This window comes from Drosophila miranda, chromosome XR (assembly GCF_003369915.1).
Source record: "Drosophila miranda strain MSH22 chromosome XR, D.miranda_PacBio2.1, whole genome shotgun sequence".
In the NCBI taxonomy this organism is placed as follows: Eukaryota; Metazoa; Arthropoda; class Insecta; order Diptera; family Drosophilidae; genus Drosophila; species Drosophila miranda.
The window spans coordinates 20059839-20083293 of NC_046674.1; the positions used below are offsets into that span (position 1 = coordinate 20059839).

Here is a 23455-nt window from a genome sequence, read left to right on the forward strand (position 1 = left end):
GCGGTATTTTGGAATTCTATTCTTAGGAATCAGAAATACCAAACACATTAACCCATTGCAGGCTGCTCCTAAACGGCTCGTACGATTTTTATGTTTTCCTTGGGTATACTCTATTTGGAAAAATTTTACTGTTTGTAATATTATTATATATTATTAGTTTGTATTATAGTTTTTATCCGGTTGTTGCCCCAGACGAAGGTTGCCATAGCAAAATAATTGCATTTTTGGTACACACAAAAACCTGTTAGTTTGCGGCCAGATATGTTAACATATCGCTGGTAAAGGACACCCGGAATTATTAAAAAACCAAATTCAAAGGTGAATGCTGTTTGGAAACTCTACTTAAAGATTCGTCTCCCTCTTTACCTAACAACAAATTTTATTGCGATACCTCTCAATAGTTCGGCGCTAAAATTCTTAAAGTTTCATTTTCTTTGGTATTTAAATACCCATGGCCATTAATGGGTTAAACTATATAGAAAATGAGAGTCGATATTTAATGCCAGAAATCTCATAACAAACTTCATTTGTGAGTGAGTTCCGAAATTGCGTCTGAAATTTTTTTTTCCCGCGCAGGGGGAAATGTTTGATTCCGGGATGGCAGCTGTAAGCTTAAGCATAAACGGGCAGCCGGCCGTCCTTCTACAGCCCGATACTGTTTACCGCATTGGGCGCAAGGAAGCATATGAGTTCTGTGTCGCCGATGAAGTAAGTACAGCCAAATGTGTAGTTCTTCCCCAAAGATGAAAACATTGCTTTGTTTTAAACTTGTGCGCCTTAGTCCATGGAGCTGTTGCATGCTTTGGCAATTGTCTATCGAGCGGGTGTCCTTCGCGTGTTGGCGCTGATGGGAAAGGTATTCGTGAATGGCCTGGAGAACGGCAATGTGGACATCAGCCGAAAGGATGCCATCGATGGAAAGGTAAAGTTACGCTTCGGTAATGTGGCAGCCGAAGCGCAAATAATGGAACCTATTCAGGTATGTGTATCCCAGAGTGGCTCAAGGAAATACATAAAAAACATTGACATATTTCAGCACCATGATAGCAGTGGATTCGGCGAATCCCTCAAGGACACATCCGTCGATACAACATCAGACAGTCTCGTTATACCAGAAACGGAGGTGCAGTCGGTCAACACAAGTGCTAATACAACGGTTGGTAGCTTTTTTGTACCCGAAACCCAAGCTGTGGTCTTTGATAAAGGAGTCTCGAAGGGCGGCAAAGTTTCGCTGGGCGATGACTTCATGATACCCGAGACGCAAGATCTCCTTAGTACTCCACCAGTTGTTGTCCACAATGAGAAATCCAATTCTATCGATGAAGATGCCTCTGAAATGGGCACGCAGATACGCATTTGCACCCAGGAATTCAATAATTTCGATGAGGATGCATTTGATGACTTCGATTCATCTATGATAATGGGAGATTCTGTGACGGCACTATCGCTTCGTCAGCGCATTGAAAACAAAAACAAGCAGGGTATGTGGAACCTATTCATATATGTAATTATTATCATTTAGATAATTTTTCCCTCTTAGATGTCGATGAAAAGGACCTGGAACTGAGTGCCTTAAATTGGTCTGCAACTAATCCAAAATGCACTGTCTTGAATAGCACCAAGGCGGGAGAATTGTCTCCTCGGGAACTTGCTTGTATTGCACCAGACCTATCCGGCCAGAATCCATCTCAAAATGCAAGAAATTGTACTCCTGATCTATTTGATTTGATGAATGCTGGTAATGTACTGTCCGCAAAAACAATCGACAAGATTCAGGAAAAGGCAGCCAAAATTGGGAATACACCCGAAGAAGGAGTCGTTGAAAAGATAGCAAGCAAGCGAGTAGGAAGACCGAGAAAGATCAAAACACCAACATCAACACCGCAGGACACCATACAGAGTAAGATAAAGAAGGAGAACCCACCAGAGAAAGAAAATGCGAATACTAGTGCAGTGGCAAAACGGAGGGTGGGCAGACCTAGGAAGTCCCAAAAACCAACAGAAGATAAACCAGAACTAAAAGTGAGAAGAAGTGAGACATCATCTACAACAGATAAGATCACTACGAGGAACACGTCAGAGGAGAAAGCTAAAGGAGAACCACAATCCAAAGCTGCTGAAACTCGAGAATTTCGGGAACTTGCTTGTATTACACCAGACCTATCCGGCCAAAATCCATCTCAAAATGCAGGAAATTGTACTCCTGATCTATTTGACTTGATGAATGCTGGTAATGTACTGTCCGAGAGATCCGCCACACCAACGCTTTGCGGGCTAAAGCAGTTGATTGTGGCCACCATAGAGACACCAACAGCAACTCCTATCGAAGTGGAGGACAAAGAAAATCAGGACTTTATTGTCACTCCGAGCAAAGAGCCAGCAAGCGAATCTCCCAAAAATGGCAACGAAAATAACGAAACTAATCAGGATTTCATTGCCCCTCAGCCGTTTCCCTTTCACTTAAAGCGCAAGCAAGAAAGATTGCAAGCAACCGAATCTCTTAAAGATCGCCCTGATGGCGAGCTCATAAATCAGGATTTCATAGAAACTCAGCCATTTCCTTCGAAGCTCAAACAAAATGCCTGGAAAGCAGCCGACTATCCTAAAGACCGCAGCTATGAGGAGGAAACTAATCAAGATTTCATTGCCACTCAGCCGTTCCCCTTATGGAAGAAGAAAAATAGGAACGCAGCTGAATCAACTGAAGAACACCGCGACAGTGAGGACAATCAAGATTTTATAGCCACGGAGGCATTCCCCTCGATAAGCAAGCAAGCAAGTAAGAACACTCCAGAAAATAAAGAGAACATTCCAGTTGAAAAAAATGATACAGAACCCAAAGCTTCTACTTCCAAAGACGCAAAAAGTAAGATAAGATCATTGCACTTTTAATGTCAGTACAATTTTACTCATTCCCTATTTAATAACAGATTTGAATTCCCGTACATATAATGAAATCATGGAGATACTGGACAAAATGGCTGCAGGCCTTCCACAGCCGCCTGATGATCCAAACGAACCTCAAATTAAGTTCGTTGAACCTTCCATTATTATGGATGAAAACTATAATGCTAAGGTTAGTTGAACGTATGTACACCCCGCATGACTTCGTATAACATTTTTCCAACTCTACAGGTTGCCCGTCTAGAATCCATCTATCCGGACAGGGACAGCAAGCGGCTTTGGGGTTTACCGAAATTACCCGAAGTCTTGAATAGCCGCATAGCCGGATCGGAGTCACCTCCACGTACTAGTAGGTTTCCAAGTGTTTTTTCATATGCGCCGGCCTCGCTTAATACGGATCTTAAATGACTGGGAACCAGAGTGTCGTGTCGTGCTGAGTTCCAGAAGAACACGTTTTCGACCATTAATATTTTCTTGATCATGCCTGTCTGTCCGTCTCGACGAACGCCTAGATCTCAGAAACACTAAGAGCTAAAGCAGCCGAATTGTGTATCCAAATTTTGGTTCGCCCGACCGTCTTCCGCCCCCACAAAGAACGAAAATCTGTGGCATCTACAATTTTGAAGATACGAGAAAATCGAAAACGTGGAATCATAGAGAATGGCCAGTTCTAGCAGTTTGCCAAATCTGGATCAGTGGCTACGCTAATCCTTCTCTCTTTCTCACTCTTAGCAGTGCAGCGAGATGTTATGCTGGTGTGGGTGTAAGAAATGAGAGAGAGAGAGAGAGACATATGTAGCGGAATAATAAGCAGTTGCAGAAAAATATTTTTCTCGCTATGTTTTTTCCATCTCTTATGACAAGTGCCAGCCAAGAGATCGCGGATCGATCCCATCCCTCCGCGCGCTAAACAAAAATTCGTCCCTTTAAGTCATCGGCTCCGATGCCTTTGCAAATAATTTTTGAAAATATTACAACGATAAATATTCATTAAAAATGAAACCTTCTTAAGCGAGGCCTTTGTGTAAATGAAAATAATCAAGAATTAATGCAACAATCCTTACCAACAGCAAGAAACGCATGTCAACGACGCCTTTCAGACGAATCACCAAGAATTGAGCCCAGAAAACGGCCAGCGGCTGCAGAAAACTCACCCGAACGTAAGGTTTTTGGAGTTTATGATCTTCAACCTGCTGAATTATCGTTTTCTTGCAGCTAAAAATAAGATCAGCCGTCTACCTTTGAATTCGTTTATTGAAGAAGATGATAAAAAGGCAGCTGACAAGGAGAGTACGCCGGAATTGGTGGTCAGTAACACACAGCTCGATTCTGCTTCGCATTCCAAAGTAAAGAAGACAACCGGACCCCAAAAAGAGGAACAGGCATCTGACATGGAAAGTTCACCGGAATTGGTGGTCAAGGTGCGGCCGGGTAGATCAAAGAGGTCGACTAGCACACAGCTCGATTCTGCTTCACATTTCAAAGTAAAGAAGAAAATTGAACCCAAAAAAGAGGAACAGACAGCTGACAAGGAAAGTTCATATTCCAAAGTAAAGAAGACAGTCGAACCCAAACAAGAGGAACAGGATGTTCCAGATGCACCACGCAGTCGATTAAGAAACGCAAAAACAATCGACAAGATTCAGGAAAAGGCAGCCAAAATTGGGAATACACCCGAAGAAGGAGTCGTTGAAAAGATAGCAAGCAAGCGAGTAGGAAGACCTAGAAAGATCAAAACACCAACATCAACACCGCAGGACACCATACAGAGTAAGATAAAGAAGGAGAACCCACCAGAGAAAGAAAATGCGAATACTAGTGCAGTGGCAAAACGGAGGGTGGGCAGACCTAGGAAGTCCCAAAAACCAACAGAAGATAAACCAGAACTAAAAGTGAGAAGAAGTGAGACATCATCTACAACAGATAAGATCACTACGAGGAACACGTCAGAGGAGAAAGCTAAAGGAGAACCACAATCCAAAGCTGCTGAAACTCGAGAATTTCGGGAACTTGCTTGTATTACACCAGACCTATCCGGCCAAAATCCATCTCAAAATGCAGGAAATTGTACTCCTGATCTATTTGATTTGATGAATGCTGGTAATGTACTGTCCGCAAAAACAATCGACAAGATTCAGGAAAAGGCAGCCAAAATTGGGAATACACCCGAAGAAGGAGTCGTTGAAAAGATAGCAAGCAAGCGAGTAGGAAGACCTAGAAAGATCAAAACACCAACATCAACACCGCAGGAAAACATACAGAGTAAGATAAAGAAGGAGAACCCACCAGAGAAAGAAAATGCGAATACTAGTGCAGTGGCAAAACGGAGGGTGGGCAGACCTAGGAAGTCCCAAAAACCAACAAATAACAACAACAAATAAACCAGAACTAAAAGTGAGAAGAAGTGAGACATCATCTACAACAGATAAGATCACTACGAGGAACACGTCAGAGGAGAAAGCTAAAGGAGAACCAAAATCCAAAGCTGCAGAAACTCGAGAATTGGTCAAAAAACAGCAAGGGTGTTCTCCCGTTTTCCACTTTGAAGAATAAATATTTTTGAGCCCTTGTGGAACCTGTATATATATTTATTTATTTATTTATTTATTAAATTAACAAATTAACTGTTAATAATGGTACTTAGATTAAAGGCGGAAAAAGATAAGTTAAAAGTTAGATAAATTTAAATGATTATAAATATTGCATGCAATTAGTTTAAGAGACAGTTCAGGGGATAGGGTTTGACAGAGGGAGTTATAACCCCTAAAAGGTTCATGATCAGCATAATTAGACCTACATATGGGTAGACGGATAGGCCTAAAAGTACGGGTAGGTCTGGATGGAACGGCCAAGTCAATCTGACCCAAGAGAGTTTGGGAGTCAACAGTCCCAAGAAGGAGCTTGTGCACGAACATTACGCCATTGCATATTCTGCGATGGTGTAACGACGGCAGGTCGATAAGATTTAGCCTAGACCGGTAGGGTGGCAAGATTCTACCCGAGTCCCAGTTAAAGTTCCGAAGGGCAAAAATTAAAAATTGCTTTTGCACGGATTATATCTTGTACAAATATAAACGCCCAGTCCAGTGCCAGTCTAGACTCCGTCAAGTAAAGACGCGCCAGCAGCTAAGCAACAGCAAACGCAAATCTAACAACAAAATCCACGCAGAAAAACATTCAAGTGCACAAAGCAAATTCCAAAAAAGCCAATAACAAACACACCAAGTGAACAGTTACAAATCCAAGTGAAGCGGGCAGCAGCCCAAGCTCGAGCGCAATGTCGCGACCACCAGACCCAAAATTGCTCACACAGTGGGACAAAACAGCATTCTTAGAACCAAAATACATATCAATAAACAGAAAAGATAACAAATCTTTCGAAAACACCTCCCCTTTTATAATAAAAAAAGTCATAGACTACCAGTGTTGCGGTGAAGTAGACTCGGTTAAAAAAATCAGAGACGGATCACTTCTAGTCAAAACAAAAGGAACAGCCCAGGCTACTAGACTTATGAAAATCACCAAATTCCACGACTTCGAAGTAATAGCAACCGAACACAAAACACTAAACTTCTCCAAAGGGGTAATCTACTCCAACGACTTGCGGAACATTGATATAGACGAAATCAAAAAAGAACTCAAACCTCAAAAAGTCATTGACGCAACCAAAATACTTAAACAGAAAGACAACGTACTCCATGAAACCGGACTCATCATCGTCACATTCGACACACCAACTCTACCTCAACATTTAATGATCGGTTACGAACGAGTGAACGTACGTCCTCAAACACCTCGCCCCCTTAAATGCCACAACTGCCAAAAATACGGCCACCCTTCTAAATACTGCAGATCCCCAAAGATCTGTACTAACTGCTCAGAAGTGCACCCTGCTGACGATGAACTATGCTCTAAGCCAAAGTTTTGCAGTAACTGCAAATTCAACACCGACATTCAGAATAGCCACAGCCCCATAGACAAAAATTGCCCAGAGTTCCTCAAACAAAAAGAAATCACAATAATCAAAACAATCGAAAAAGTAGATTTCACTACCGCAAAGAAAATTTACCATCAACGGAACCCCCATCAATCCACACCATACGCTGAAGTAGCCCGCTATCAACAACCAAAACCTCATCTCACTGAAGCATCTACCTCATCATCGCCCACCTATAACCAATCACACCAAATAAGACCAATCAAAGACTACGGAGACATCACCCCAAACACACATCCAATCAACCCTAAGCCAACTTCATCCCAACTACACCCCCCCAGTCAACAACAAGCAATGGATATGGACACCGAAACTACGGAAACCGCTAAAAATACCAAAAACTCGAAAACTATCCAAGATTCTGACCGTAAACTCAGAAGCCAGACTAAGGAAAAAGACAAACTTAACCTGGTTACCAAACACCTCAAAGCCAAAGATAAAACTGAAAAAAATAAGACCCCAAACGCAAACCTAGCCCTTTTATCTAATAATGCACTAGCAAACAAAATTTACAGCGAAGACGATCTTTAAATATAAACCCAAACTAGTATTTATCACTAAGCCCTATCACTAAGAAAACAAAACACTACTCCCACTAACTTATAATGCTCAAAATAATCCAATGGAACATCCACGGATACAAGAATAATTATATAGAACTACAAACACTCATGAAATCCCACAACCCTCAAATTATTGCATTACAGGAAACCCACATAACGAACCCCATCTCACTCCCAATCCCAATTAACTTTAGCCTATACTGCAACAACAACCCCACAAATGCTTTCGGTGGCACAGCTCTCCTCATTCACAACTCCATCTCCCATACCCAAATTCAACTCAACGCAGACTTTGACGCAGTAGGCGTCACCATAAGGTCCAAATCAAATCTCAATATCATATCCGCCTACATCTCCCCTAACAAATCCTTCAACACCCGTAACCTCCAAAACGTCCTCACCCCGGCAAACGACCACACCATTGTCCTAGGAGACTTCAACAGCTGGCACCCTTACTGGGGCTCACCTAAGGCCAGCTGCAGAGGGAAAACAATAGCCTCATTCCTAGACCGCTCGAACTTCATCCTACTAAATGACAATACTCCGACCCACTTCTCAACACACAACACATTTACCCACATCGATCTCTCACTTGCAACATCCAGAATTGCTCCAGAGATCCTCTGGAAAGTGATAGATGACCTTTACGGTTCTGACCACTTTCCCATCTTACTTACACTATTCAACACTCCCTCTCCCTATCCCCCCTCCCCCTTAACCCCTAAACCTACTTTCAATCTCAAAAACGCAGACTGGGATCTCTTCAGGAAACATACAGCCCGCTTCATCTCCACAACCCAATCAAATAACAATGTCAATAGAGAAGCCGCCCTAATAAAAAAAATACTTATCCAAAGTGCCCACCTTTCTATCCCACAAAACACCACCTTCTCTCTCACCCGCACTGTTCCCTGGTGGAACAAACAACTTTCACTCCTCAAAAGAGACAAAGTCGTAAAATGGATTTACCTCAAGCACAACATAAGCAACCATAACATCATAGAATACAAAAAATCAAAAGCGTGTTTTAAAAGAGCAATTAGAGAAGCCAAACGAAAATCGATCCTTGAGTTCACAACCCATATACACCCAAACTCAGATCCAACCACAACATGGTCCAACATCAGACGTCTCTGCGGTCTTTACCCCACTAAAAATATCCATGCCATTCATAACCCGTACACCCAATCACAAACAACCTGTCAATCCGAAATAGCCAACTCCTTTGCCCAGACATGGTCAGAAGAAGCAGACGACATCAACTTCTCCCCAACATTCCTGTCCAACAAACTCCTCATTAATACCCCTTCTAACTATAACCCAACACCATCAGCCCTAGAAATCGAGAAAGACATAACATTAATCGAATACACATCAGCACTGTCCACCTTGAAAGGCAACACTCCTGGTCTTGACCGAATTTCTTACTCTATGCTAAAGAACTCACCCTACCCCCTTAAAACCAGAATCCTAACCCTCTACAACAAGATACTCGACTCCTCCATCCCACAATCCCTTAAACTCAGCCTAGTCCTTCCCATCTTAAAACCACAAAAGCCCCAAACCGATATCAAATCTTACAGACCCATCTCTCTAAACTCATGCCTAGCCAAAACTCTGGACAAGATTGTCGCAAAAAGGTTGTGGTGGTTTGTTTTAAATAACAACCTGATCCACAACAACCAACTAGGGTTCAAAAGAGGCAAATCTGTACTAGACAGTCTACTTTATGTAGACCACCTAGCTACCAGAGCTATCGCCCTGAAAAAACACCTCACAGTCATCTCGCTGGACTTCACCAAAGCCTTCGACAGAATTGGTATTCACACCGTAATAAACCAACTAAAAAAATGGAAAGTAGGGCCACGAATACTTAATTATGTTAAGAACTTTATGTCCAACAGGAAAATCCTCGTCAAAACCGGCAGAAGCTTATCAAATATCTACCCTCTAAATAATGGCATTCCCCAAGGCTCCCCAATCTCCGTTATCCTTTTCCTCATAGCTTACAACTCACTCACCGATATCATCTCCCTCCACAAACAAATCAAATTTTGCGCGTACGCCGACGACTTCCACCTACTCATCAATCACAACAAACAAAAAAGTCCCACAACTAACATCCAAACAATATTTAACCAAATAGACGACTGGTGGAATCACTCAGGCTCAATCCTCTCTAAAGAAAAATCCCAACTCCTTCATATATGCCGCAAACACAACTGCAAACCCAAGATACTCACCGGTGGCACAACCATCCAAGCTACCGACACACTCAGAATCCTTGGGCTCACAATCAACACCAAATACAATTGGATCTCTCACATCAACAAACTCAAAGTTGACCTTGCTAAGCCACTAGGCATCATCAAACACCTCTCTTCATTTAAATATAACTGCCACACTTCATCATTAGTGCAAATCATAAAATCCATAATCATTTCCAAAATAGATTTCTGCCTTCCCATATATGGATTTGCTCCCAAATCCCAACTTAACCGCATAAAAACCACCCTAAATACAGCAATAAGAGCCGCCCTTGGAGCATTCCGTACCACCCCCATAAATAATATGCTAGCTGAAACCAACATCTTCACCATTGAAAGCAAACGAGACTACCTTACCGGGAAAATCTCCAAAAACCTCATCCACGGAAAATCCACCCCCCTAAATACCCTTTCCAAAAGCCATAAAAGAAAACACCGACTGCTCAGCACGGTAGACAGAGCCATACAAGTGTCCCAAAAACACCTCATCCCTTTTTCCCCAATCAGAACCTCCACATCCAAAAAATTCAACATCCTTAACATCCACAAATCAACAAACATCAACCTCTCCAATCACAACAAAAACACTACCCCTACAATAGTCTTCCACCAACTTTTCCACTCTATCAAATCAGCTCTCCCCAAACACAACTTCCTTTACACAGACGGCTCCAAAGCCGGGGGCATTACCAGCTACTGTATTACAAACGAGTCAGCAGTAATAAAAACTGGATTGCTGCCAACATACTCATATGTACTCTCCAGCGAAATCATAGCAATACACGAAGCCATCTTATTTACTCGATATAAACGTGGAAAATATGCTATCTGCACCGACTCCCTCTCCTCTATCACCTCAATCAGGAACCCCAACAATCACTCCTACTACGCCTCCTCGATCAGAAACCTATTATCCACCCACTTCCCTAAGATCCTAATAATCTGGATACCCAGTCACATTGGCATAAAAGGCAACGAATTCGCCGACTCTACAGCCAGGATGAACGCCAAATTTCCCCTTATTTACACCCCAAACCACAATTCTACCGATATTGCACACTTCCTAAAAAAAATCCTCCAATCCAAACAAACTGACCTCCTCACAAACACCTCTACATGGTACCAACAAATTAGCAACCTCGCTACCAACAACACCCCCAAAAACAATATCCTTAATAGAAGGCACCAGGTCATATTTAATAGACTGAGACTGGGCCACACCAAGCTGACCAACGCCCACTACATTGACAAAACATTGCCCAACACATGTCCATTGTGCCACAACGCGAACATAGACTTACGACACACACTATACACCTGTCCCTCACTCTCACCACAAAGGTCCCTATCATTCAATAACAACGACCCCATGCAACTTATCGCAAACCCCACCAACTCAAATTCCAAAATTATCCTCAAATTCCTACAAACCGCAAATATCCTCCACAATATATAACCGAACATACTGTAAATAAATACTCATCCCAACATCTTTGTATATGTATATGTATAAAATCTGACCCAATTACCCTAGAGCTTAAGGCCTCAGTAGCTATAGCTCCAACTTCTGTTAATATTTAGTTTTAACTAGCTATTAGCATTATTTAATAATAATAATAATAATAAACGCCCAGTCAACATTTTGATGATTATTAATTTTCTCACAGGCACAGGCACAGTCGCGTCATCTCAAGAGAATGCCCTTAAAGGTAAATATGAATAGATAAGTGCTTTCAGACGACAGACGCAATTTTTTTGTTGGCTGCTATGGCGACGCGTAAACAATGGAGGTGACGTTAGTTGTTCGATAAATGCATAGCGGTATTTTGGAATTCTATTCTTAGGAATCAGAAATACCAAACACATTAACCCATTGCAGGCTGCTCCTAAACGGCTCGTACGATTTTTATGTTTTCCTTGGGTATACTCTATTTGGAAAAATTTTACTGTTTGTAATATTATTATATTATTAGTTTGTATTATAGTTTTTATCCGGTTGTTGCCCCAGACGAAGGTTGCCATAGCAAAATAATTGCATTTTTGGTACACACAAAAACCTGTTTGGTATTTAAATATCAATTTTCATTAGACTTAGTTTGCGGCCAGATATGTTAACATATCGCTGGTAAAGGACACCCGGAATTATTAAAAAACCAAATTCAAAGGTGAATGCTGTTTGGAAACTCTACTTAAAGATTCGTCTCCCTCTTTACCTAACAACAAATTTTATTGCGATACCTCTCAATAGTTCGGCGCTAAAATTCTTAAAGTTTCATTTTCTTTGGTATTTAAATACCCATGGCCATTAATGGGTTAAACTATATAGAAAATGAGAGTCGATATTTAATGCCAGAAATCTCATAACAAACTTCATTTGTGAGTGAGTTCCGAAATTGCGTCTGAAATTTTTTTTTCCCGCGCAGGGGGAAATGTTTGATTCCGGGATGGCAGCTGTAAGCTTAAGCATAAACGGGCAGCCGGCCGTCCTTCTACAGCCCGATACTGTTTACCGCATTGGGCGCAAGGAAGCATATGAGTTCTGTGTCGCCGATGAAGTAAGTACAGCCAAATGTGTAGTTCTTCCCCAAAGATGAAAACATTGCTTTGTTTTAAACTTGTGCGCCTTAGTCCATGGAGCTGTTGCATGCTTTGGCAATTGTCTATCGAGCGGGTGTCCTTCGCGTGTTGGCGCTGATGGGAAAGGTATTCGTGAATGGCCTGGAGAACGGCAATGTGGACATCAGCCGAAAGGATGCCATCGATGGAAAGGTAAAGTTACGCTTCGGTAATGTGGCAGCCGAAGCGCAAATAATGGAACCTATTCAGGTATGTGTATCCCAGAGTGGCTCAAGGAAATACATAAAAAACATTGACATATTTCAGCACCATGATAGCAGTGGATTCGGCGAATCCCTCAAGGACACATCCGTCGATACAACATCAGACAGTCTCGTTATACCAGAAACGGAGGTGCAGTCGGTCAACACAAGTGCTAATACAACGGTTGGTAGCTTTTTTGTACCCGAAACCCAAGCTGTGGTCTTTGATAAAGGAGTCTCGAAGGGCGGCAAAGTTTCGCTGGGCGATGACTTCATGATACCCGAGACGCAAGATCTCCTTAGTACTCCACCAGTTGTTGTCCACAATGAGAAATCCAATTCTATCGATGAAGATGCCTCTGAAATGGGCACGCAGATACGCATTTGCACCCAGGAATTCAATAATTTCGATGAGGATGCATTTGATGACTTCGATTCATCTATGATAATGGGAGATTCTGTGACGGCACTATCGCTTCGTCAGCGCATTGAAAACAAAAACAAGCAGGGTATGTGGAACCTATTCATATATGTAATTATTATCATTTAGATAATTTTTCCCTCTTAGATGTCGATGAAAAGGACCTGGAACTGAGTGCCTTAAATTGGTCTGCAACTAATCCAAAATGCACTGTCTTGAATAGCACCAAGGCGGGAGAATTGTCTCCTCGGGAACTTGCTTGTATTGCACCAGACCTATCCGGCCAGAATCCATCTCAAAATGCAAGAAATTGTACTCCTGATCTATTTGATTTGATGAATGCTGGTAATGTACTGTCCGCAAAAACAATCGACAAGATTCAGGAAAAGGCAGCCAAAATTGGGAATACACCCGAAGAAGGAGTCGTTGAAAAGATAGCAAGCAAGCGAGTAGGAAGACCGAGAAAGATCAAAACACCAACATCAACACCGCAGGACACCATACAGAGTAAGATAAAGAAGGAGAACCCACCAGAGAAAGAAAATGCGAATACTAGTGCAGTGGCAAAACGGAGGGTGGGCAGACCTAGGAAGTCCCAAAAACCAACAGAAGATAAACCAGAACTAAAAGTGAGAAGAAGTGAGACATCATCTACAACAGATAAGATCACTACGAGGAACACGTCAGAGGAGAAAGCTAAAGGAGAACCACAATCCAAAGCTGCTGAAACTCGAGAATTTCGGGAACTTGCTTGTATTACACCAGACCTATCCGGCCAAAATCCATCTCAAAATGCAGGAAATTGTACTCCTGATCTATTTGACTTGATGAATGCTGGTAATGTACTGTCCGAGAGATCCGCCACACCAACGCTTTGCGGGCTAAAGCAGTTGATTGTGGCCACCATAGAGACACCAACAGCAACTCCTATCGAAGTGGAGGACAAAGAAAATCAGGACTTTATTGTCACTCCGAGCAAAGAGCCAGCAAGCGAATCTCCCAAAAATGGCAACGAAAATAACGAAACTAATCAGGATTTCATTGCCCCTCAGCCGTTTCCCTTTCACTTAAAGCGCAAGCAAGAAAGATTGCAAGCAACCGAATCTCTTAAAGATCGCCCTGATGGCGAGCTCATAAATCAGGATTTCATAGAAACTCAGCCATTTCCTTCGAAGCTCAAACAAAATGCCTGGAAAGCAGCCGACTATCCTAAAGACCGCAGCTATGAGGAGGAAACTAATCAAGATATCATTGCCACTCAGCCGTTCCCCTTATGGAAGAAGAAAAATAGGAACGCAGCTGAATCAACTGAAGAACACCGCGACAGTGAGGACAATCAAGATTTTATAGCCACGGAGGCATTCCCCTCGATAAGCAAGCAAGCAAGTAAGAACACTCCAGAAAATAAAGAGAACATTCCAGTTGAAAAAAATGATACAGAACCCAAAGCTTCTACTTCCAAAGACGCAAAAAGTAAGATAAGATCATTGCACTTTTAATGTCAGTACAATTTTACTCATTCCCTATTTAATAACAGATTTGAATTCTCGTACATATAATGAAATCATGGAGATACTGGACAAAATGGCTGCAGGCCTTCCACAGCCGCCTGATGATCCAAACGAACCTCAAATTAAGTTCGTTGAACCTTCCATTATTATGGATGAAAACTATAATGCTAAGGTTAGTTGAACGTATGTACATCCCCGCATGACTTCGTATAACATTTTTCCAACTCTACAGGTTGCCCGTCTAGAATCCATCTATCCGGACAGGGACAGCAAGCGGCTTTGGGGCTTACCGAAATTACCCGAAGTCTTGAATAGCCGCATAGCCGGATCGGAGTCACCTCCACGTACTAGTAGGTTTCCAAGTGTTTTTTCATATGCGCCGGCCTCGCTTAATACGGATCTTAAATGACTGGGAACCAGAGTGTCGTGTCGTGCTGAGTTCCAGAAGAACACGTTTTCGACCATTAATATTTTCTTGATCATGCCTGTCTGTCCGTCTCGACGAACGCCTAGATCTCAGAAACACTAAGAGCTAAAGCAGCCGAATTGTGTATCCAAATTTTGGTTCGCCCGACCGTCTTCCGCCCCCACAAAGAACGAAAATCTGTGGCATCTACAATTTTGAAGATACGAGAAAATCGAAAACGTGGAATCATAGAGAATGGCCAGTTCTAGCAGTTTGCCAAATCTGGATCAGTGGCTACGCTAATCCTTCTCTCTTTCTCACTCTTAGCCGTGCAGCGAGATGTTATGCTGGTGTGGGTGTAAGAAATGAGAGAGAGAGAGACATATGTAGCGGAATAATAAGCAGTTGCAGAAAAATATTTTTCTCGCTATGTTTTTTCCATCTCTTATGACAAGTGCCAGCCAAGAGATCGCGGATCGATCCCATCCCTCCGCGCGCTAAACAAAAATTCGTCCCTTTAAGTCATCGGCTCCGATGCCTTTGCAAATAATTTTTGAAAATATTACAACGATAAATATTCATTAAAAATGAAACCTTCTTAAGCGAGGCCTTTGTGTAAATGAAAATAATCAAGAATTAATGCAACAATCCTTACCAACAGCAAGAAACGCATGTCAACGACGCCTTTCAGACGAATCACCAAGAATTGAGCCCAGAAAACGGCCAGCGGCTGCAGAAAACTCACCCGAACGTAAGGTTTTTGGAGTTTATGATCTTCAACCTGCTGAATTATCGTTTTCTTGCAGCTAAAAATAAGATCAGCCGTCTACCTTTGAATTCGTTTATTGAAGAAGATGATAAAAAGGCAGCTGACAAGGAGAGTACGCCGGAATTGGTGGTCAGTAACACACAACTCGATTCTGCTTCGCATTCCAAAGTAAAGAAGACAACCGGACCCCAAAAAGAGGAACAGGCATCTGACATGGAAAGTTCACCGGAATTGGTGGTCAAGGTGCGGCCGGGTAGATCAAAGAGGTCGACTAGCACACAGCTCGATTCTGCTTCACATTTCAAAGTAAAGAAGAAAATTGAACCCAAAAAAGAGGAACAGACAGCTGACAAGGAAAGTTCATATTCCAAAGTAAAGAAGACAGTCGAACCCAAACAAGAGGAACAGGATGTTCCAGATGCACCACGCAGTCGATTAAGAAACGCAAAAACAATCGACAAGATTCAGGAAAAGGCAGCCAAAATTGGGAATACACCCGAAGAAGGAGTCGTTGAAAAGATAGCAAGCAAGCGAGTAGGAAGACCTAGAAAGATCAAAACACCAACATCAACACCGCAGGACACCATACAGAGTAAGATAAAGAAGGAGAACCCACCAGAGAAAGAAAATGCGAATACTAGTGCAGTGGCAAAACGGAGGGTGGGCAGACCTAGGAAGTCCCAAAAACCAACAGAAGATAAACCAGAACTAAAAGTGAGAAGAAGTGAGACATCATCTACAACAGATAAGATCACTACGAGGAACACGTCAGAGGAGAAAGCTAAAGGAGAACCACAATCCAAAGCTGCTGAAACTCGAGAATTTCGGGAACTTGCTTGTATTACACCAGACCTATCCGGCCAAAATCCATCTCAAAATGCAGGAAATTGTACTCCTGATCTATTTGATTTGATGAATGCTGGTAATGTACTGTCCGCAAAAACAATCGACAAGATTCAGGAAAAGGCAGCCAAAATTGGGAATACACCCGAAGAAGGAGTCGTTGAAAAGATAGCAAGCAAGCGAGTAGGAAGACCTAGAAAGATCAAAACACCAACATCAACACCGCAGGAAAACATACAGAGTAAGATAAAGAAGGAGAACCCACCAGAGAAAGAAAATGCGAATACTAGTGCAGTGGCAAAACGGAGGGTGGGCAGACCTAGGAAGTCCCAAAAACCAACAAATAACAACAACAAATAAACCAGAACTAAAAGTGAGAAGAAGTGAGACATCATCTACAACAGATAAGATCACTACGAGGAACACGTCAGAGGAGAAAGCTAAAGGAGAACCAAAATCCAAAGCTGCAGAAACTCGAGAATTGGTCAAAAAACAGCAAGGGTGTTCTCCCGTTTTCCACTTTGAAGAATAAATATTTTTGAGCCCTTGTGGAACCTGTATATATTTTTATTTATTTATTTATTTATTAAATTAACAAATTAACTGTTAATAATGGTACTTAGATTAAAGGCGGAAAAAGATAAGTTAAAAGTTAGATAAATTTAAATGATTATAAATATTGCATGCAATTAGTTTAAGAGACAGTTCAGGGGATAGGGTTTGACAGAGGGAGTTATAACCCCTAAAAGGTTCATGATCAGCATAATTAGACCTACATATGGGTAGACGGATAGGCCTAAAAGTACGGGTAGGTCTGGATGGAACGGCCAAGTCAATCTGACCCAAGAGAGTTTGGGAGTCAACAGTCCCAAGAAGGAGCTTGTGCACGAACATTACGCCATTGCATATTCTGCGATGGTGTAACGACGGCAGGTCGATAAGATTTAGCCTAGACCGGTAGGGTGGCAAGATTCTACCCGAGTCCCAGTTAAAGTTCCGAAGGGCAAAAATTAAAAATTGCTTTTGCACGGATTATATCTTGTACAAATATAAACGCCCAGTCCAGTGCCAGTCTAGACTCCGTCAAGTAAAGACGCGCCAGCAGCTAAGCAACAGCAAACGCAAATCTAACAACAAAATCCACGCAGAAAAACATTCAAGTGCACAAAGCAAATTCCAAAAAAGCCAATAACAAACACACCAAGTGAACAGTTACAAATCCAAGTGAAGCGGGCAGCAGCCCAAGCTCGAGCGCAATGTCGCGACCACCAGACCCAAAATTGCTCACACAGTGGGACAAAACAGCATTCTTAGAACCAAAATACATATCAATAAACAGAAAAGATAACAAATCTTTCGAAAACACCTCCCCTTTTATAATAAAAAAAGTCATAGACTACCAGTGTTGCGGTGAAGTAGACTCGGTTAAAAAAATCAGAGACGGATCACTTCTAGTCAAAACAAAAGGAACAGCCCAGGCTACTAGACTTATGAAAATCACCAAATTCCACGACTTCGAAGTAATAGCAACCGAACACAAAACACTAAACTTCTCCAAAGGGGTAATCTACTCCAACGACTTGCGGAACATTGATATAGACGAAATCAAAAAAGAACTCAAACCTCAAAAAGTCATTGACGCAACCAAAATACTTAAACAGAAAGACAACGTACTCCATGAAACCGGACTCATCATCGTCACATTCGACACACCAACTCTACCTCAACATTTAATGATCGGTTACGAACGAGTGAACGTACGTCCTCAAACACCTCGCCCCCTTAAATGCCACAACTGCCAAAAATACGGCCACCCTTCTAAATACTGCAGATCCCCAAAGATCTGTACTAACTGCTCAGAAGTGCACCCTGCTGACGATGAACTATGCTCTAAGCCAAAGTTTTGCAGTAACTGCAAATTCAACACCGACATTCAGAATAACCACAGCCCCATTGACAAAAATTGCCCAGAGTTCCTCAAACAAAAAGAAATCACAATAATCAAAACAATCGAAAAAGTAGATTTCACTACCGCAAAGAAAATTTACCATCAACGGAACCCCCATCAATCCACACCATACGCTGAAGTAGCCCGCTATCAACAACCAAAACCTCATCTCACTGAAGCATCTACCTCATCATCGCCCACCTATAACCAATCACACCAAATAAGACCAATCAAAGACTACGGAGACATCACCCCAAACACACATCCAATCAACCCTAAGCCAACTTCATCCCAACTACACCCCCCCAGTCAACAACAAGCAATGGATATGGACACCGAAACTACGGAAACCGCTAAAAATACCAAAAACTCGAAAACTATCCAAGATTCTGACCGTAAACTCAGAAGCCAGACTAAGGAAAAAGACAAACTTAACCTGGTTACCAAACACCTCAAAGCCAAAGATAAAACTGAAAAAAATAAGACCCCAAACGCAAACCTAGCCCTTTTATCTAATAATGCACTAGCAAACAAAATTTACAGCGAAGACGATCTTTAAATATAAACCCAAACTAGTATTTATCACTAAGCCCTATCACTAAGAAAACAAAACACTACTCCCACTAACTTATAATGCTCAAAATAATCCAATGGAACATCCACGGATACAAGAATAATTATATAGAACTACAAACACTCATGAAATCCCACAACCCTCAAATTATTGCATTACAGGAAACCCACATAACGAACCCCATCTCACTCCCAATCCCAATTAACTTTAGCCTATACTGCAACAACAACCCCACAAATGCTTTCGGTGGCACAGCTCTCCTCATTCACAACTCCATCTCCCATACCCAAATTCAACTCAACGCAGACTTTGACGCAGTAGGCGTCACCATAAGGTCCAAATCAAATCTCAATATCATATCCGCCTACATCTCCCCTAACAAATCCTTCAACACCCGTAACCTCCAAAACGTCCTCACCCCGGCAAACGACCACACCATTGTCCTAGGAGACTTCAACAGCTGGCACCCTTACTGGGGCTCACCTAAGGCCAGCTGCAGAGGGAAAACAATAGCCTCATTCCTAGACCGCTCGAACTTCATCCTACTAAATGACAATACTCCGACCCACTTCTCAACACACAACACATTTACCCACATCGATCTCTCACTTGCAACATCCAGAATTGCTCCAGAGATCCTCTGGAAAGTGATAGATGACCTTTACGGTTCTGACCACTTTCCCATCTTACTTACACTATTCAACACTCCCTCTCCCTATCCCCCCTCCCCCTTAACCCCTAAACCTACTTTCAATCTCAAAAACGCAGACTGGGATCTCTTCAGGAAACATACAGCCCGCTTCATCTCCACAACCCAATCAAATAACAATGTCAATAGAGAAGCCGCCCTAATAAAAAAAATACTTATCCAAAGTGCCCACCTTTCTATCCCACAAAACACCACCTTCTCTCTCACCCGCACTGTTCCCTGGTGGAACAAACAACTTTCACTCCTCAAAAGAGACAAAGTCGTAAAATGGATTTACCTCAAGCACAACATAAGCAACCATAACATCATAGAATACAAAAAATCAAAAGCGTGTTTTAAAAGAGCAATTAGAGAAGCCAAACGAAAATCGATCCTTGAGTTCACAACCCATATACACCCAAACTCAGATCCAACCACAACATGGTCCAACATCAGACGTCTCTGCGGTCTTTACCCCACTAAAAATATCCATGCCATTCATAACCCGTACACCCAATCACAAACAACCTGTCAATCCGAAATAGCCAACTCCTTTGCCCAGACATGGTCAGAAGAAGCAGACGACATCAACTTCTCCCCAACATTCCTGTCCAACAAACTCCTCATTAATACCCCTTCTAACTATAACCCAACACCATCAGCCCTAGAAATCGAGAAAGACATAACATTAATCGAATATACATCAGCACTGTCCACCTTGAAAGGCAACACTCCTGGTCTTGACCGAATTTCTTACTCTATGCTAAAGAACTCACCCTACCCCCTTAAAACCAGAATCCTAACCCTCTACAACAAGATACTCGACTCCTCCATCCCACAATCCCTTAAACTCAGCCTAGTCCTTCCCATCTTAAAACCACAAAAGCCTCAAACCGATATCAAATCTTACAGACCCATCTCTCTAAACTCATGCCTAGCCAAAACTCTGGACAAGATTGTCGCAAAAAGGTTGTGGTGGTTTGTTTTAAATAACAACCTGATCCACAACAACCAACTAGGGTTCAAAAGAGGCAAATCTGTACTAGACAGTCTACTTTATGTAGACCACCTAGCTACCAGAGCTATCGCCCTGAAAAAACACCTCACAGTCATCTCGCTGGACTTCACCAAAGCCTTCGACAGAATTGGTATTCACACCGTAATAAACCAACTAAAAAAATGGAAAGTAGGGCCACGAATACTTAATTATGTTAAGAACTTTATGTCCAACAGGAAAATCCTCGTCAAAACCGGCAGAAGCTTATCAAATATCTACCCTCTAAATAATGGCATTCCCCAAGGCTCCCCAATCTCCGTTATCCTTTTCCTCATAGCTTACAACTCACTCACCGATATCATCTCCCTCCACAAACAAATCAAATTTTGCGCGTACGCCGACGACTTCCACCTACTCATCAATCACAACAAACAAAAAAGTCCCACAACTAACATCCAAACAATATTTAACCAAATAGACGACTGGTGGAATCACTCAGGCTCAATCCTCTCTAAAGAAAAATCCCAACTCCTTCATATATGCCGCAAACACAACTGCAAACCCAAGATACTCACCGGTGGCACAACCATCCAAGCTACCGACACACTCAGAATCCTTGGGCTCACAATCAACACCAAATACAATTGGATCTCTCACATCAACAAACTCAAAGTTGACCTTGCTAAGCCACTAGGCATCATCAAACACCTCTCTTCATTTAAATATAACTGCCACACTTCATCATTAGTGCAAATCATAAAATCCATAATCATTTCCAAAATAGATTTCTGCCTTCCCATATATGGATTTGCTCCCAAATCCCAACTTAACCGCATAAAAACCACCCTAAATACAGCAATAAGAGCCGCCCTTGGAGCATTCCGTACCACCCCCATAAATAATATGCTAGCTGAAACCAACATCTTCACCATTGAAAGCAAACGAGACTACCTTACCGGGAAAATCTCCAAAAACCTCATCCACGGAAAATCCACCCCCCTAAATACCCTTTCCAAAAGCCATAAAAGAAAACACCGACTGCTCAGCACGGTAGACAGAGCCATACAAGTGTCCCAAAAACACCTCATCCCTTTTTCCCCAATCAGAACCTCCACATCCAAAAAATTCAACATCCTTAACATCCACAAATCAACAAACATCAACCTCTCCAATCACAACAAAAACACTACCCCTACAATAGTCTTCCACCAACTTTTCCACTCTATCAAATCAGCTCTCCCCAAACACAACTTCCTTTACACAGACGGCTCCAAAGCCGGGGGCATTACCAGCTACTGTATTACAAACGAGTCAGCAGTAATAAAAACTGGATTGCTGCCAACATACTCATCTGTACTCTCCAGCGAAATCATTGCAATACACGAAGCCATCTTATTTACTCGATATAAACGTGGAAAATATGCTATCTGCACCGACTCCCTCTCCTCTATCACCTCAATCAGGAACCCCAACAATCACTCCTACTACGCCTCCTCGATCAGAAACCTATTATCCACCCACTTCCCTAAGATCCTAATAATCTGGATACCCAGTCACATTGGCATAAAAGGCAACGAATTCGCCGACTCTACAGCCAGGATGAACGCCAAATTTCCCCTTATTTACACCCCAAACCACAACTCTACCGATATTGCACACTTCCTAAAAAAAATCCTCCAATCCAAACAAACTGACCTCCTCACAAACACCTCTACATGGTACCAACAAATTAGCAACCTCGCTACCAACAACACCCCCAAAAACAATATCCTTAATAGAAGGCACCAGGTCATATTTAATAGACTGAGACTGGGCCACACCAAGCTGACCAACGCCCACTGCATTGACAAAACATTGCCCAACACATGTCCATTGTGCCACAACGCGAACATAGACTTACGACACACACTATACACCTGTCCCTCACTCTCACCACAAAGGTCCCTATCATTCAATAACAACGACCCCATGCAACTTATCGCAAACCCCACCAACTCAAATTCCAAAATTATCCTCAAATTCCTACAAACCGCAAATATCCTCCACAATATATAACCGAACATACTGTAAATAAATACTCATCCCAACATCTTTGTATATATGTATGTATAAAATCTGACCCAATTACCCTAGAGCTTAAGGCCTCAGTAGCTATAACTCCAACTTCTGTTAATATTTAGTTTTAACTAGCTATTAGCATTATTTAATAATAATAATAATAATAAACGCCCAGTCAACATTTTGATGATTATTAATTTTCTCACAGGCACAGGCACAGTCGCGTCATCTCAAGAGAATGCCCTTAAAGGTAAATATGAATAGATAAGTGCTTTCAGACGACATACGCAATTTTTTTGTTGGCTGCTATGGCGACGCGTAAACAATGGAGGTGACGTTAGTTGTTCGATAAATGCATAGCGGTATTTTCGAATTCTATTCTTAGGAATGAGAAATACCAAACACATTAACCCATTGCAGGCTGCTCCTAAACGGCTCGTACGATTTTTATGTTTTCCTTGGGTATACTCTATTTGGAAAAATTTTACTGTTTGTAATATTATTATATATTATTAGTTTGTATTATAGTTTTTATCCGGTTGTTGCCCCAGACGAAGGTTGCCATAGCAAAATAATTGCATTTTTGGTACACACAAAAACCTGTTAGTTTGCGGCCAGATATGTTAACATATCGCTGGTAAAGGACACCCGGAATTATTAAAAAACCAAATTCAAAGGTGAATGCTGTTT

General features: G+C 41.9%; 2 protein-coding genes and 1 long non-coding RNA gene across 5 annotated transcripts; 2 read left to right on the forward strand and 1 right to left on the reverse strand.

The window, feature by feature from the left end:
• Positions 1-23369, reverse strand: LOC117186249. The gene is made up of 3 exons (XR_004471370.1): positions 22972-23369; positions 11397-11659; positions 1-110 (listed from the first exon to the last, which is right to left on the reverse strand). It is a non-coding gene; the product is annotated as an uncharacterized LOC117186249 (long non-coding RNA).
• Positions 475-5485, forward strand: LOC117186247 (microtubule-associated protein futsch-like). Of its 2 annotated transcripts, XM_033386754.1 has the most exons (9): positions 475-708; positions 782-979; positions 1037-1481; positions 1541-2866; positions 2931-3076; positions 3136-3253; positions 3975-4064; positions 4120-4544; positions 5037-5485. In XM_033386754.1, exons 1-9 carry the CDS (start codon positions 583-585, stop codon positions 5283-5285), a joined length of 3123 nt encoding a protein of 1040 aa, XP_033242645.1. In that variant the 5' UTR covers positions 475-582; the 3' UTR covers positions 5286-5485. The 2 variants fall into 2 exon arrangements, with proteins under 2 accessions (XP_033242645.1, XP_033242644.1); XM_033386753.1 differs by having other exon boundaries at positions 477-708; positions 4120-5485.
• LOC108151032 (microtubule-associated protein futsch-like) lies at positions 12051-17060 on the forward strand. 2 transcript variants are annotated; one of them, XM_033386756.1, is made up of 9 exons: positions 12051-12286; positions 12360-12557; positions 12615-13059; positions 13119-14444; positions 14509-14654; positions 14715-14832; positions 15550-15639; positions 15695-16119; positions 16612-17060. In XM_033386756.1, the coding sequence occupies exons 1-9, from the start codon at positions 12161-12163 to the stop codon at positions 16858-16860; spliced, it is 3123 nt and encodes a 1040-aa protein (XP_033242647.1). In that variant the 5' UTR covers positions 12051-12160; the 3' UTR covers positions 16861-17060. The 2 variants fall into 2 exon arrangements, with proteins under 2 accessions (XP_033242647.1, XP_033242646.1); XM_033386755.1 differs by having other exon boundaries at positions 12054-12286; positions 15695-17060.
• Positions 23370-23455: the final 86 nt, after the last annotated feature.